Genomic DNA, 16,390 nt, shown 5'->3' with positions numbered 1-16,390 from the left:
GACTGTTACTTGACAGCAAAACGAATGTCCCTAAGCTGTGGACATTTGTTGCGCTGTGGTGCAAAACCATTGTTGTAAGAGACAAGATCAACCACTTGTTTGATAATGTATTAGAAGCTTTTTTTTTCAAACCAGAGGAAAGCACAATACATGCCCAGGACACACAAGCACTGGGAGCTGCATTAAAAATTGTATATTTAACAGTAAAACATGTATAATAAATGTTTATTTCCAACATGAATGTTCTGTGCAGACAATTTCAAATGTTTAACATCATCAGGTATGAACAAAATGATTGGTTCTCCAAAGTCTTTCAAACCTTCTGCAGCAGCTACAGTACATCTTGAGGGTGAAAAACACTCAACACTTAAAGGATAACTTCTGCCAATTTCAATATGTTGTTGTATTGCTAACCTTGACTTGTCAGTACCCGGTGATGCTGCATTTTACGACTCAGCCCTTTGCGAGATCTGAGCTATTCTAATGGGGGCGGCCTCTGTTAACATTAAAAATCTTCTTAACATAGGCCTACTCCAAATATTATCCCAAAAGGTATCGCTGTTTGCGAGTTGTCTGCTGATGTTGGTTTCGATGTTTTTGGGAATAAATCAAGATGTTTTTTTTGATAAGTAAACAAACGCCTGCCCCAATTATAATGACTAGGATCTCGGAAAAGGCTGAAGAAAAAAAATAATTCTCAGGTACAAGTCCATGGTAGTGTGAGCATTACAATTGCATGTTGAAATAGGTAGAAGTTATCCTGTAAGAAGCAGACAACAGGTGTATTCCAAAGAACAAGGTTCAAGTAATAAACGTGGCTGAGCTAACCTTCAGAAATGTGGTAACCCTAAAGACGAGGACCCCAGGCTCTTAAATAAGCTTGTTTACCACAACCTCAAGGTTAACTTGCTACCGAACCACCATTTTGGAATATGGATTCGCAACCTTCAGTTCCATCAAGTTGGCTGTACAAAATCAGATGTGTCCTGTTTGCAGCAGCGCGTAGGCGGTGACAAATCGCTCCACGTCCTCTCCCTCAAGGGCTTTCATGGCCCGCCAGTGCAGCTTGCCACAGTTCTCAGGCTGCCCGTGTTCCCCACGCTCCTCTTTGATGTAGTCCAACCACAGATCTAGAAGAATACAAAACAAACAGAAAAATGAATGGCTTGGCTTGTCATGGAATCGTAGGCTAGTTGATACACAGCGCTCTTCTGTGTGGTGTGTCTCCAAGTTGAATAAACTCAGCAAATAAATAGGTGGATCGCACTCAGGATCTTCTTTTCTTCTTTTTTTATTTTTTATACTTTACATTGCAACAGCCGAAACATTGTCTGTTTTTCTGCTGCAATGTAAAGAAGAAAAAGAAAAAAGAAAAAATGACCCTGAGGGCCACCTCTTCACTTGGCATGGAATCGCAAAAAATTGAGTTGTGAGGGAGGAACGGTCATGGCTTGGGGAGGGACTTTAAGTATCTAAGTGCCCTTGAATAAGGCACCCAACCTCTTATTGCTCAAGGAACCGCAACACAATACCCTGTGTACCCAAATAACTACAAGTGTGATTGCATGAAAACATCAGCTGTAATGCAATTGTGCCATATAATGGGATGTAAAAGGTTAGATATTCACAGCGACACGGCAAGTCAGAAGCTTGTCTTGCAACAGACAGTCCAATCAGATATTCCAAATGTCCTTGCTCTGATTGTGCTTGCACAAAATGTGACTGGAAATGACTTCATCCACCTGATTAGGAAGTTGTACTGATTAAGTTGACCTGATTAAATGAACGGTTGAGGCAAATATGGTGTGCACTGGAGTACAGGAAACGATCTAGTGGGATATTCTGTCACATTGTTGCCACACTAAATCGGACCAATTATTTCACCCTCAGTTAATGCCGAGGCACTAAGATGTACAGTGTGCCATTGCTGGAACAATACATACAACAGAGCAATGTAAATTACTCGAGGCAGATGTACACAAGTGTTTGTGTGAGTGTGTGTGTCACATTAACGCACTTTGATGCTGTGATGCAGTCCCCTTACCGTGATCACTAGAGCCGAACTCTCTGAGCGCTCGTTCATAGCAGTCTCTAATGTTGCTCATCTTTGGCGTGTCCTAGAGAGAGAGAGAGAGAGAGAGAGAGAGAGCGAGAGAGCGAGAGAGAGAGAGAGAAAGAGAGAGAGAGAGAGAGAGATTTGAAAGTGATTCAAAAAAGAGCTTGAGGAAAAAAAAGCCGTTTGGCAAATCTATCGAGCTCTGCTTGACGACAGACATTAATGAGCTAGGTTTGTGTGAAATCACCTACAGATGTACCAGAGCTGCGCGTCTTGCCAAATAGGCAAAGACAGATGCATTACCTGCTGCTTTTCAATCTGGAGCATGGTGGTGAAGAAAGCCTTGGTGAAGGGACGGCGCTCGTGTAAGCTGCACAGATGAGACAAACAAAACAGGAAACAGGTCTGTTAGTTCTTGTTAGAGGTGGGGGTGTAAATCACAGCCTCCATGACGATACGATTCAATATCGATATGTTATTATTCTATGCGATTCGATTATTTTCGATACTTAAGAATGCCCCACGACATTATAAGATTCGATTTTTTCCAATTACTTTTCCACCTCTATTATGGAGCTAGGGCATTGGACAGGGGCCAGCGATTGGATTATTTTCGATACAGCGAAAATCGCCGGCCGATACACCGACGCATTGATACATTTCGATTATTATTTACACCCCTATCTGACAACCGTGAAAAGATCTACATTACTGTTACGAAGATGAAGACAAAAAAAAAAATCAAGCTGCAGCAACAACAAGGGGAACAATGCAGCAGTGTCCTTCAACAGTTTAAGAAACAAAGGCTGCTGGTCCGAATCTCATACTATGCATGGCTGAAGGCCTCTTGAGCAGGGCAGACAACCTCATTGTTCCAGGGACTAAAACCACAAAACCCCTTACACATTTTCAAAACTGTAAGTCCCTTTGGATAACAGCAGAATGGCTAAATGCAATGTTTGAATGTTTTAATTTTCCTTAACTGTCGCCACACTTATTTTCACTAACAAAAAAAGTCTGAAAGGAGCATGATGAGCTGGAGTTATGAATGCACACCTCGTGAAGGTCTTTCGGGCCTTCTTGTACCCTCCAGTTTTGTAGGACCACTCCAGGTACTTTTCTTTGATAGTTGCGCAGATCGCCGGAAAGGGTAACAACAGACCCTTCTGTGGGAAAGAAATAAAAAATAAAAATGACAGTCGTAGCATTACACATGGTTTCATCATACAGAGCATTCAATGGTATTGTGTCAATGAGTTCAGGGTTTCCCCATTTTCCCATTAGACTAAATCTTGTAGGCTACGGCTTGCTCGAAAATTGTGGCAGTGTGCCACCCAAACATAAACACTGGCGTGTCCACTTGGCAAGAAACACAAATGGGATCAGATCCATCGTCTAGCCTGGCCATTACCCTTCAGCCTTTACAGTATAGGAAACAGCTTACGGACTGGTATTAGACCAGCGAGTGTTGTACTATTTACCCCTTACTTGAAGGCTGGTATGTATCAAACGGATTGTAAATACAAGTAGAATAGATTGTTGGTTGTATTAAATAGATGCATGTGGAATGGAGAGAATACTGGCTCTTCAGTATAGGGACCTCTTCAGAAGTTCAAATTACTTACTAGAAGAAGGTTGTTATCACTAGTGTTGTATTAAATACAGGGTGTTTCAAAACAGGCATCAAAACGATGTACTATGTTGCAGAGGCCTTCACTGAAAGGTCACCTTGTACAGGTGTGCGCTGTGGTGTTTTTGTGTTCAGAGTGGGGCATGCTTTGCCTAAAACGAGGCCTCAGGACTCTCCCTTGAACTACAGGTCAGGGAGTAAGGCACAGGGAATGCCAGCTACAAATCTTACCAGTTGACTTTGGTCCACTAGTTCCTTATGTAATACTACCTATCCCTTATATGACTATGTGCTGTGCTGTGGTGGTGTGTATTCAGATTGGGGCACCGGGGGGCTCACCTGAAACAAGGCCTCAGTCTCCTGCACGCCCTGACTGGCCTCGCTCCACCGAAGCCACTGTAGCCACAAAGGCAGGCTCTCCTGTGAGAGAGAGAGAGAGAGAGAGAGAGAGAGAGAGAGAGAGAGAGAGAGAGAGAGAGAGAAAGACAGAGAGAGAAAGACAGAGAGAGAAAGACAGAGAGAGAGAGAGAGAGAGAGAGAGAGAGAGAGAGAAGGATAAACAGAAACCTTTTGTGAGACCAGCTTATTATTGCATTGTTCTGACTTCATTCAATTCCTGCGAGCCTCCAGCAAAAACCACCATGTCCTGCCCCCTTTCCTGTTGAATTCTTTACTCAGAGTCTGTGGATGTGTGTGTGTGTGTGTGTGCGCGTGTGCGTGCGTTCCCATGCGTTGGCCTAAATGGCTCCTTTGTGACCAACCAGGGAGAGCATTACGTAACCGGTGGCTTCTAATCCAGCACACACGGCCTCTAATCGTGATGCGAGTGGACTTATGAAAGGAACTCGAAACTCTAAAAACAAAACAATACATGCTCAGGCCCTATTGTAACACTAGTAACACCCAGAGCCGTTTTTTAAACCAATAGGCAGACATGGCAATTGCCTAGGGCCCCACTGACATCTACCCTCTATAGGGGCCCCCAACAGTCAGCCCTGCCATGCAGAAGTGATTTCATGAGGGCCCCATGTCTGTAATTTGCCTAGGGCCCCCAAATAATTAGAAGTGCCAGTGGCAACACCCCCCCTCCCCTCTTTGCCTGTGCTGTGGTCAGTGTTGCCAGATGTGTCTGAGCGGAATCAAGCGCATTTTGGCGGTTTTTAAGAACCTTTTGGGGCGGTATTTGATCAATTTCAGCAAATTGCATTGACTTCTATGGGCCCAAAACGGCCAACTGACGCCAAAAAAAAACCCGCCAAATGAACAATTTTTCTCGTTTTTACCTGCAGACGGCCATCCCAAGTAGCCCAATTGGGGGGGTAACCGCCCAATCTGGCAACACTGGCTGTGGTCTGCTGTGTTATGCACAGCTGGAGGAGTTGGTCTGGCTTCTGTGGTCACAGCCAGGGCCAGCCGCTAGGGACCCTCAGACGACTGTGATGTTGCCCAAATAAGAAAGCATTCTTGATGCGAGTGGACTTATAAAAGGAACTCGAAACTCTAAAACAAAACAATACATGCTCAGGCCCTACTGCAACATTAGTACCTTCTCTGTGCTATTGTACCATTTGTAACCCCCCACCCCGGCCTTCTCTGTACTGTGGTGTGCTGTGTTATGCACAGCTGGCTTCTGTGGTCACGGCCAGGCCAGCCGCTAGGGACCCTCAGACGACTGTGTTGATGCCCAAATAAGAAAGCATTCTTGCACGCGTTACGTCATTCTTTACACTCGTGCATCATTGCTCATGGATTACTTCATGGTCACTCACACACAACATAATTGGACACCTTGTGCACATATTACAAAGTACGATAAAAGACACACATTATGCACATATTACAAAGTACAATAAATCACAAGTCGGCTATGTTTGAAAAAACAAAACAAAAACAAAAAAACACGACTCCTCCGCTGCATAGGGTGCGAGTTTACATTTGCATGTAACAGGGACTGGTTAGTGTGCAACAGAGTGAAACATTTAAGCATCTGTATTCAGAAATGAAAAGTAAGTAAACCACTGGACCACGTCGCCCCCAAGAGTTAACATTAAGCACTGAGAAATGCAAAGTAAAATTGGGAATTTATGTGTATGGTTTAGTGAATTCCTCCATCTCCTATACCGCTTTTTAGACACTAGCACCACAGCACACGTTCCCTGGCTGTGCCATGCCAGGGAGGAGGAGTGTGGGGAGTGGGTTACCACCACCATGCTTGGCCTGGGGATATGCTTGCTCCTGTATGCCTTAAATAAAATGATGTAACTGCGCGTGACCGAGTGCACATACTTGCTGCAGAACAACTGGAGCTCTTTGCTGTACGACTGTACCGCGAACTCAGCATTGAAGCTTGTAAGATCGTCCCCTCAAGGTTTTGTCAATATTGCACTGTACAATAGCCTCCATTTCCTATACCACTCTCTAGACACCAGCTCCAGCACTACAGCACATGTTCCCTGTGCTGTGCTGTACTGTGCTGCGCCAGGGAGGGAGGAGTGTTCATTAGGCAGGAATTAATGCATCAGGGGAGCCCGGAGCCCTAATTAGGCCGAGGCCTGCATGTGTGCTTTCCATGGAGGTGGCCCACTTTTTATAATAAACTGGCAGGCAGGCAGGAAGGCAGGCAGCGGTGCCCAGGAGCAGCAGCCAGGGCCGTTGATAGCTTTGGCCGGGCCCAGGACAAAGTCACCTTGAAAAGGCCCCCACCCTCCCAATACATACAATCAGGCTTAAAAAATACAGTTATTCATGATTAGCCAATTTGGCTGATAGATGTTAATTTTACTACCCAAACATGAACTGGCTAAGTGGCTAGTACGTTTTTTTTTCCACCAGCCAAACTGAATTTTCAACAGCATTTGGCAGGTTGGTGAGTGTTAGTTTAAAGCCCTGCATATGATGTAATGAGGACCCAACTCTGGGCCCCCTCTCTCCCTGGGCCCGGGACAACTGACTTGGTTTGTCCCTCCCCTGGCAGCAGAAAGCTGCGGCTGTGAGCTAGCTATGGGCTACCTTGGGATTGACGTGAGCGAGCGCTTCCTGGAATAGAGCGCCCGCCTCCGCACGGCCCAGCTTCACCAGGGTCTGCAGGGCCAGGCTCCAGGTCTCGCCCGATTGGCTGAAGCGCTGGGTGGCGGCCACGGCGATCTGCGTGGTGGCGTCCTCGTCACCCGACGACAGTGAGGCCTCGAGCTGAGAGAGACAGAGAGAGAGAGAGAGAGAGAGAGAGAGAGAGAGAGAGAGAGAGAGAGAGAGAGAGAGAGAGAGGTAGAGAGAGAGAGAGAGAGGTAGAGAGAGAGAGGGAGAGAGAGGTAGAGAGAGAGAGGTAGAGAGAGAGAGAGAGAGAGAGAAAAATTTAACAAATGTAGGTCTCACCTTCACATTACATCATCTGCGCTTCATGCTTGTAAGGGATGACGTTCAGCGGGAAGGTCCCCGTCCTGGACTAGCGGCCGACAGAGAGACGCAAGACCAGGAGGTGGAGCAAAGGGGTCTTGATCTCTCGAAAGGGAGCTATTCCAGGACAAAGACCGCATCGCTGACCATCATCCTAGTTATTACAGGACTACCCTTAGATTATTCATTGTTCATCAAAATTATGAATAAAAAGTTTAATCGTCGAATTAAATGACTTCTACGAAACAATTTAGTTGAGTTGAGTTTGTTCTTGCCGATTGAGGGTCTGAGTATTGTTCCCAGTGTGCATATTTAATGCCCAGTGTGTATACAAGTATTTATGCCCAGTGAAGGTGTGTCCCCACATACAGTACATACCCAGGTTTTGTAGAAGGTCTCTGGCAGCAGCGACGCCTCATGCGCTCCCTGCATGGCCATCAGTAACCGCTGTCTCCTCTGCCAGATGAACACACGCACACACACACGCACACGCACACACACACACACACACTTCAGAAGAGCAACTAAGCCAAACCGGCAGATAATCATCCACCATCCACCAAGCAGAGCAAATGAGTTCCTGTGGTTTGTAGAGCTTCTACTATTGTCTTGTTCACATCAAGAGTGACCTACGCTAACGGATCAACGGAAGCCCTTACTTCTCTATGGAGGGTACGCAACCAGAGCGAATCTTATGGTAATGAGCTATGACGCGGTTCGGCGAAAACCAATTGGAATGTTCATATCTCCGGATGTCCCAGGCTGTCAAGCCAGAGCCAGTATGTGATTAGCTAAATCAAAAATGTCAATGTCACGCCCGGAGCGAATACAGCGAATTCAAGGTGAAACTTCTTCTGCTACCTCCTCTACCAGGCAGCGTGGGACACTCTTGATGTGGACAAGACATATGACTTCTACTTGGCACCGCACTCTACAGAGACGGCTCTTTGACTCACCTTGTCCTTCAGATCCTGGACGTTGGTTTTCCTCCTGTACTTCTCTGAGGTGAAGTTGATGTAGCACGTCCACATGGCCTCTGTGACCCAGAAGGAATAAATACCATTGCAGAAGAAATTGTGAAATACACCATTATAGCATTGTAGAAAAAAAGAAATGGCAGAAAATTTGTATAGACTTCTATCAGGAACTTGTGAGTATTTCAAGCGATGGAAAGCCACATACACAAGTAGTGTAGTATATTTCAGCAAGCTTGTGCCATTTACATCACTTAAACAAATCATGTACTGCAAGTAACTAAAAGGCAAAATCTGTACAGACAAAATATGAAAGCAGTCATAATCAGTGGTCATATTCAAAGTAAGTCTATTTATACTTGTAAGATTGAGGCAATAGCTTAGAGCTGGTCAATTAAATCATGTCTCAATCATGATTACAGCTATTGCTCCAAAAAAAATCTGAAAAAAAGTCAGGCTCAAGCAATTATTCTATCGTTCTATTTTGCAAATAGGCTTAGGCGAACAATTAGTTTTATCTGGATTATTTTCTGAACATTCTGTACACACACTGTGCATGAAGCAATTGTGTGCTGGGAAATATCAAATCCAAGGATTCAAGAACAATGTTCCCAAATTACACAAATATTTCTGCCAAAGTTAGCAATTTAACAGCCTATTACCAGCTTTTCATTAAGTAAAAGTCATTAGATAGAAAGCCAAATATGTACGCCAACCTAGCTAGTTACGATCACTGGCAGAAGGATGCATTCCAGAACTTTTTGGGGACCTCAAGAAGACTAGCTGCTACGGCACAAGCCAATGGACATCCATAGATATAGACACCATGGTGAGTTGGCTCAATTTGGTTTACCATTACGATGCTTGAATGAACATGAGTCATGTTCAAAACATCATTGCAAATAGTGTTTGATGAGGATAGTTATGAAGGGGATAAATGCACATTTTAAAAACCCACATTTCCAAGCTAATATGTACATGTGACAGGGTGTAGGAGAGTTCCTTCCATTAACCTAACTCTCCCCATTCAACATCCCGATCGGATAAAGAGAACATGACCTTTGAATTGCGCTTTTGCGAGATGCTGAATTAACCTTCAGTCGTCAATATCACGAGGCCACAAACATAAAAACACTGGAGGACGGGAGGCAGGAGTATGGAAAGAACCCAGGGTGTGGTGAAGTGTGTTGATGAGAGTGATTACCAGAGTGGAGGCTCTTGACGGCCTTTGTAGTTGTAGTTATAGTATAGTGTAAAATTGGACAGGTTGTAGTACAGTGTGTTGAATGTGAGCGTTTACCGGTGTTGAGGCTCTTGACGGCCTCCTGGTAGACGGCACAGCAGCGCTCCTCCTTGCGGTCGGCGTCCGAGGCCTTGCCCTTCGCCGTCTGCAGCTCCGGCGTCACCGTCACCTCCAGCTCGCGCTTGGCCATGAAGTCCCAGGTCACCGAGTCGTCCGTGTGCAGGCTCTGCAACCTGCAGTAACAACATCAATCAATCAATCAATCAATCTGTATTTTCATAGCATGCCATCATACAGTACCATCATCATTCAATGTGATTTAAAAATGTATTATATGAAATTTAGATGATGGATTATTCATTACGAATTAACTTATTACAGTATTAGATTTTACAGTGGTCTATTGTTTTTTTCATAGCAATCGGAGGGCTCCCGGTTAGGGGCAGATATTCTGTTAGGCCCTGTTGTCCAGCATTTAAATGACTATAATCATCGCTTTCGGATTCTTTAATGTTGCAGTAAGTATTTTAAGTAAGTTTAAGTAAGTATTTTAGACTAAAGCGATTACAATACTGTTACGATACCAGGATATTCCGTGACTGCACATGCAAAATGCTCAAATTCAATGACTTTCCATGACTGGAAAAACCTCTATTGAATTTCCATGATATTCCATGACCAGTGAGTGGGAACCCCTGCTGAGAGATTCATACTAGTTTTTATTTTGACTTCAAAAACATCCACTGCAACCCAATTATGATTGCTGGTCCATGAAATACACATAATTAAAATTACACAGAATGAATGACACATAAATTATGAATGTATGTAGTGTGTATTTCATTATTATTCAACATATGTAAATACGTCCGCTGTATGAGTCACTCACTCGTGCAGGATGGAGTCCTGTAGCTCCTTGGTGAAGTCAAATATGGATGCAATCTGCAGGAGCGACAGCATGAACTCAGCACCTGTGGAGGAACACCACGCATCATGCTGGGATTAGCTACAGCAGCACAACAACGGGTGTAAATCACAGCCTCCATGACGAGACGACACGGTATCGATTTCTTAAAGCGGGGATTCGATTATTTTCGATACTTAAGAATTCCCTACAATATGATACGACTTGTTTTTTTCCAATTACATTTCCACTTCTATTATGTTATGGAGGTAGGATATTGGACAGGGGCCAGCGATTCGATTATTACTGATACTTAAAAATGTCCCACGATACATTTTGATTATTATTTACACCCCTAAGCACTATAAACCGTTTGTTCAGTTAAAAGTCTTTGAGTACCAAGAAAAGAACTATACAAAACAAATGTATTATTATTAATTTCCAAATAAGCAGTTATGGCCCAAACATATAAAAAGTTCACATTACATATTCCACAGAAAACAAACAAGATGTCATATTAAAACAAAATACAATAAAATAAATCAAATGGGAAAGTAATTGGAAACAATGCAGTCCAATTGAATTGTATCGTGGTGAATTCGTAAGTATCGAAAATAATTGAATCCTTGCTTTAAGAAATCGATACTGTATCATATCGTCATGGAGGCTGTGATTTACACCCCTAAACAGCACTAGAGATACACCCCACACTTTTCTGTTATATACAATCTAACATAAATCGAGACTTCTAGAAACAACAGGAAAAGACAAAGGCACCTTTGATCTTCTGTGTGGCATCTCTGTACACCACCTCTGCCAGCTTGCCACTGAGAATCTCTGGGGAGAACTCGTATTCCCCCTGTCAGGAGAGAGAGAGAGAGAGAGAGAGAGAGAGAGAGAGAGAGAGAGAGAGAGAGAGAGAGAGAGAGAGAGAGAGAGAGAGCACCCATAAGTTTCATGTTAAGCAGGCAGGGTCATGTCATGTCTGTGATAACGAGCTGATCACCATGCTCCAACAGACACCAGGAGTGCATTTCTCGAAAGCGTTGTTGCTAACCAAGTTAGCAATTTACTTGGTTGCAATGCAATTTCCCAGTGGCAACCTACTAAGTCGCTAACTGGGTAGCAACAGTGCTTTCGAGAAACGGGGTCCAGGTCTGGTTGCAGCTGAAGTCTAACACCTCCAGCCTGCCTGTTTTCAGACTCATCCAGAGCCAGTACCAGGAGAGTATTAATCCTGGGCTTCCTACACCACTACACACATGCTAGCAGGGGGAAAAATCCATACACCAAGCATATCCTGTACATAATAAATATTTTAACAAAAATGTTTTATATATATGAAAAAGATGTAATATCTACTGCTGTATGTACATACATAATTCAGTTCTATTCACTTGAATACCTACACAATATAGCCGAGGTGTGCATTAGTAATGTGTGTGACTGAGTGTGTGTGTCAGAGAGAATGTGTGTGTCCAAACAGTTAAAATGTCATATTACATTTTCAAAAACAACAATCAAATACACAAAAACCTGTATTAAATATGTATATCAATACACGATAAAAGGTTTAAACCCCTTAAAAAGGTGGGACATGGTTAAAAAAACAAAAATGGACAGTAGTGCACTGTATGTAGTAGTAGTGTGTGTGTAGTACTGCATGTGTGTGTGTGTGTGTGTGTGTGTGTGTGTGTGTGTGTGTGTGTGTGTGTGTGTGTGTGTGTGTGTTGAATACTCACCACGTCGATCTCGGCCTTCTCCAGCTCAGCCTGCTGCTTCCTCAGCTTCTCAGCGTGCATCAACTCCATACGGAAATACTGCGCACACGCACACGCACTGTTTTATTTTAACCCATTTTGTGTATAATTCTTGCACACCTTCTTTGGCCAGGTGTGTCGGAGTCACCAACGTTTGAGGGAAGAAAGCTCCCGAACACAATGTCCAAATTTGTAGTGTTTAACAGTGACGTTTCGGTCTATTGCCCTTCTTCACGCAATTCAACAGTCATTGCAGTTCACTGTTGAATCGCTTGAAGAAGGTCAACAGACCAAAAATGTAGCAATTAAACACTGAAAATGTGGACAGTGTGTGGGAGCTTTCTTGTCTGTGATTTGAACACACAATTTCTATTTACATGTGCAGAACTCAAATGTTTTTCGCAAAGTTCACACATTGGAAGTTGTGGGTACAAAAGGCATTGTCTGTGCCACACAGCTTATTGCTGCTGACATTGCCAGTCTTCTTGATCTTTCTCTACAAAGCCCCGTGAGTTGCAATCTGCCTGCAGTTTGCCACCCACACACACAAATATCATAGTAATTGGTTTTGACTGATGGAGAAACTCTTGGGTCTTTTGCTGACAATGCGTGATTAGTTGGCCGGTAGGATATTCTTTTCAAAGTCCACAACACTTTTCATAGTTATACGTGTGTCAAACTAAAATCCTTGTTATATGGGGGGCGCTGTGGCGCAGCGTGCTAAGCCCCTCCACATTTGGGCTTGCATTGCCCACGGGGACCCCGGTTTGAGTCTGGCCGGGGTAATTTCCCGGCCCTAACCCACCCCCCCCCCCTTCCCCATCTCTCTCCCAATAATTTCCTGTCTACTCTGACACTGTCCTATAATAATTAAGGCAAAAAGCTTGTAACTCATGTCCAAGGGTGCTGGCCTCACCTCCTGGTAGACCTTCTTGTCGTTGGGATGGAAGCGCAGGGCCCTGAGGAAGAGATGGCGAGCGCTCTCCGAGGAGTTCCTGTCCTCCAGCTCACACTTGGCAGCCATGATCCACAGGGCTAGAACAGGGACGAAGAGAGCAGATTGGAGTAAGATATTTCAAGCCTGTGCATTTCCTGGATCCTTGTGATGTCATGTGAACGCAACTTTAGGAGAGCTGCGGTTAGGAGACCTTTGGAGGCTTAAGGTTGAGAATAAATGGAGTTGTGAAACTGCTCTGTGACTGGACTGCTATATTATAGCCTGCCCCTGTGTCTTGTTCAGCTATTGGGTTGACGCCTCGCAATACAGTTGCAACGCAATAAACTCAAAGATTTCCAAAAGTTTGGAAACATTGCAAGGCCCGATCGCGACGTATGGCATACCCCGCCGCCATGCTGTGCGGGAGCAAAAAACGCTGAAAACGTACAGGTTAGCAAGATGCTATGGTTGTGTTCCTTGCTAGTGGATCAGCCTCAGACTCAAAACCGAAAGGCTCTCAGACTTGCTGCCACGGTCACCGCCAGTGCAGGCACAGTATGCATGGTTATTATATCGAAATATCAGTTACTTCCTGGCATAGCAGAGTGCCAAGACATTGAAATATTGCAAACAAGGACGGCAACAGAACGACTAGGCGTTAACATCACATATAAAGTACCTGGTTTGTCTGGATGGACAGCCAGCATGGAGGAGAAGACCTTGCTGAGTTCACCCTGTGTGGCCTGAGAGCAGGGTGGAAAACAGGTAAATTACGCTCATGACATGTCCATACATAAATCACAAGTCATCCGCATCACGAAGATTTTAGAGCATATTTCACTTACCCATTTCTTACAGAAGGCTACATGGGACAGCCACAACTGGATATCTTCCTAAAAAACAAAGAAAGAGTATAGTACATTAGTATAATAGTTAAGTCATTTTTCATATAAATGTCTGTAAATACGGAGCACGTTTTGATGCTGCACTACTTGCATGCTTGAACAAAACAAGAAATCATTCATGTACTCCTACACGGTTACTTGAAAACACTGCCCAGTACAATGCTTGCCTTTATTTCAACCACATGAATAAAAGTAATATTAGGCAGGTCAACCTCAGTTACACAAGATAAAATGACAAACAAAATAAAATATCAAAAGGCCAAGCATACAGATGAAGAAGAAACTCCTATACATGTTTTTTTTTGCTTTGTTTATAAACACGGTGTTGTGAGGAGGGGCAAGACACTGGCAGCCAACCACGTGAGGTAATTTTTTGATCGACAGCGGTTTCCAACAATCAGAGGTTGAGTTGTGCGCAGCCAGGGTAAATAAAAAAATGAGAATCCATTTATACATGGGTTCTAAATTTTTGTTATAACTTGACTGCGCGAAACTAGCTGTGCACAACTCAACTTCTGATTGTTGGGAACCGCTGTCGGTCAAAAAATTAGCTCACATGGTTGGCTGTCAGTGTCTAGCCCCTCCTTACAACACCGTGCTTACAAACACTGTGAACCCCATGTATACTAGGCACTGTATTCCAAAGGTCTCCTTACCTGCCACTTGGATGTGGCTCTACGGAATGTGTTGACTACACGTTGAATAATGACATACTCAATTTCCTCCCTCTTGAAAAAGTAGCCCAGATTCTGGAAAGATTAATAAAAAAAGATCAGACCGGTTCAGAAACATTACAACCTTCACTGGGTAACAGATTGTTTTATATCCTACCTTTGTCTACGTGTTAAATGTTCATTGTATGTATTATTTATCACTTATTGTTACCAGTGCATCACTGTTACTTGTCCTGTCTTGCACTTTGTCAGTCTATAAAATGTCAGTCCTGTGTATGTCTATGTCTTGGCATGGTATAGAGAGAGAAACGTCATCTCATTTTCCTTGTATGACTTGTGCATATGAAGGAAGTGACAATAAAAGCTGACTTGACTTGATTACAACAAGGTCTACATGATACGGTTCGAGACGTCTAAATGCTCATGGAATACTTACTTGACGTCTCTTTGTAATAAGTTCCAGCACGTTAACTTCATACTAGGAAAAAGGATACAAGATAGATCATTTTAGGCAATATGGCTCAACATTCAGAGACACCCACTTGCACAACTGAAATGCCATGCACTGATGACATGGTAGCCCCATCAATTGCATTTCACAATAAAGATACTCTATCCCAGGGGCAGAGTTTTATAAAGTAGACATACTCCAAGAGATGTAATTTTTACAAAGACTAGGGGTATGATATTACATGGTTTCAACTATGGAATATCACACCACTAGTGCTGTAATTTCATCTTGAAGAGTAATTCAGCTTCTACTCTGTACAACTCTGCCCAGGAATAAAGGTATAGGAATACAACAAAATATAATGGATCTATTGGAAGGCATATACATAATGCAATAATAAAAGCTACAAAACGACTATCCTATAAGAGGCAAAACCTATGCACATACAGACAGACCAGAACAGACAAATCAGTAATTGTAGAGTGACTTAGACAGAAAGACAACAGACAACACAGGCTTCAACCAGAAGAACAGAGATCAGGGATCGTGTAAGTAAGAGGTAATTTGCATTCAATTTCCCCCTTAGGGATTAATGAAACATATCTCTCTCTCTCATTTGTGAAATCACACCTGTATGTATGCTATGAAGTCATCTTTAGTTATGTCCCTTCTGCGCAGTTTATACTCCAATGCAGTTGTCCTCTTCAGGATAGACCTGTGAAAAGCAGTAGTTTATTCACATAAGCCTATCATCTATCTTGAGAGAGCGCGTTCATTGGAGAAACCAAACCACAGGCATCAAACAAGCCAGGCTTAGTATAAAACACAATACTGCCGTACGGCATAGCATCTTTAACCACAATCTTGTCATGCCATGCAGAGGATTCAAATGACAACACTGTCCATGCGTACCTGATCTCCTTTTGAGTGAACAGACCAACTCGTTCAAGCTGCTCGAGCTCTGGAATCCTCTCTTCTATTCGCCGCTGTACTATTTCAGCCATTCTTCCACATCAAAGTCCGCTCTACACGTAAATCAATTATTTTATTACACTTCTTTGAGCTTTTAATATTGTTAAATCGGCATTTCTTACATACCAACCTGTTTTCAGAAACACGCGTGTTGCAGCTGTGATCAAGTTGTGATTCTTTTTCCGGTGTCCCACCACTAGCGGTCCGTCTAGAAACCTCCCAAGAGACGCACACTGTCTGCACCGGTCAAAATGTGTTCTGCAAGTTGCAGCAGACTGTAACTTCACTTTCATTTCAGAATATCTCGTCTCTTTGTTGAATAATGTGCCAATGACAAAATAACAGTAATCAAGCTTTTCTTGTATTTTTGTCATTAGGCATTTTTATCACAAACAAATCGGGCCATGGCCCAAACCATAGTCTTGACCAACTGTTTATAGAATAAATAGATTTTCTGAACACACTCCTAGTTCATGCAAAAAAATATTCCG

The 16,390-nt window shown here is 43.3% G+C and overlaps 1 protein-coding gene across 1 annotated transcript; it reads right to left on the bottom strand.

Annotated features, from left to right (window-relative positions):
• Positions 1-207: 207 nt before the first annotated feature.
• Positions 208-16,236, bottom strand: utp6 (UTP6 small subunit processome component). The gene is made up of 20 exons (XM_063201511.1): positions 16,030-16,236; positions 15,840-15,952; positions 15,558-15,642; positions 14,913-14,954; positions 14,459-14,551; positions 13,743-13,790; positions 13,577-13,640; positions 12,877-12,995; positions 11,943-12,020; positions 10,978-11,059; positions 10,186-10,267; positions 9,354-9,529; positions 8,036-8,115; positions 7,458-7,535; positions 6,696-6,875; positions 4,026-4,106; positions 3,113-3,222; positions 2,360-2,426; positions 2,045-2,117; positions 208-1,130 (listed from the first exon to the last, which is right to left on the bottom strand). Exons 2-20 carry the CDS (start codon positions 15,929-15,931, stop codon positions 976-978), a joined length of 1,785 nt encoding a protein of 594 aa, XP_063057581.1. The 5' UTR covers positions 15,932-15,952; positions 16,030-16,236; the 3' UTR covers positions 208-975.
• Between the last annotated feature and the right edge of the window lie 154 nt (positions 16,237-16,390).

The sequence above is a fragment of the Engraulis encrasicolus genome, chromosome 1, assembly GCF_034702125.1.
Source record: "Engraulis encrasicolus isolate BLACKSEA-1 chromosome 1, IST_EnEncr_1.0, whole genome shotgun sequence".
NCBI classification, from domain to species: domain Eukaryota; kingdom Metazoa; phylum Chordata; class Actinopteri; order Clupeiformes; family Engraulidae; genus Engraulis; species Engraulis encrasicolus.
This window is presented reverse-complemented; position numbering and strand designations above follow the sequence as displayed.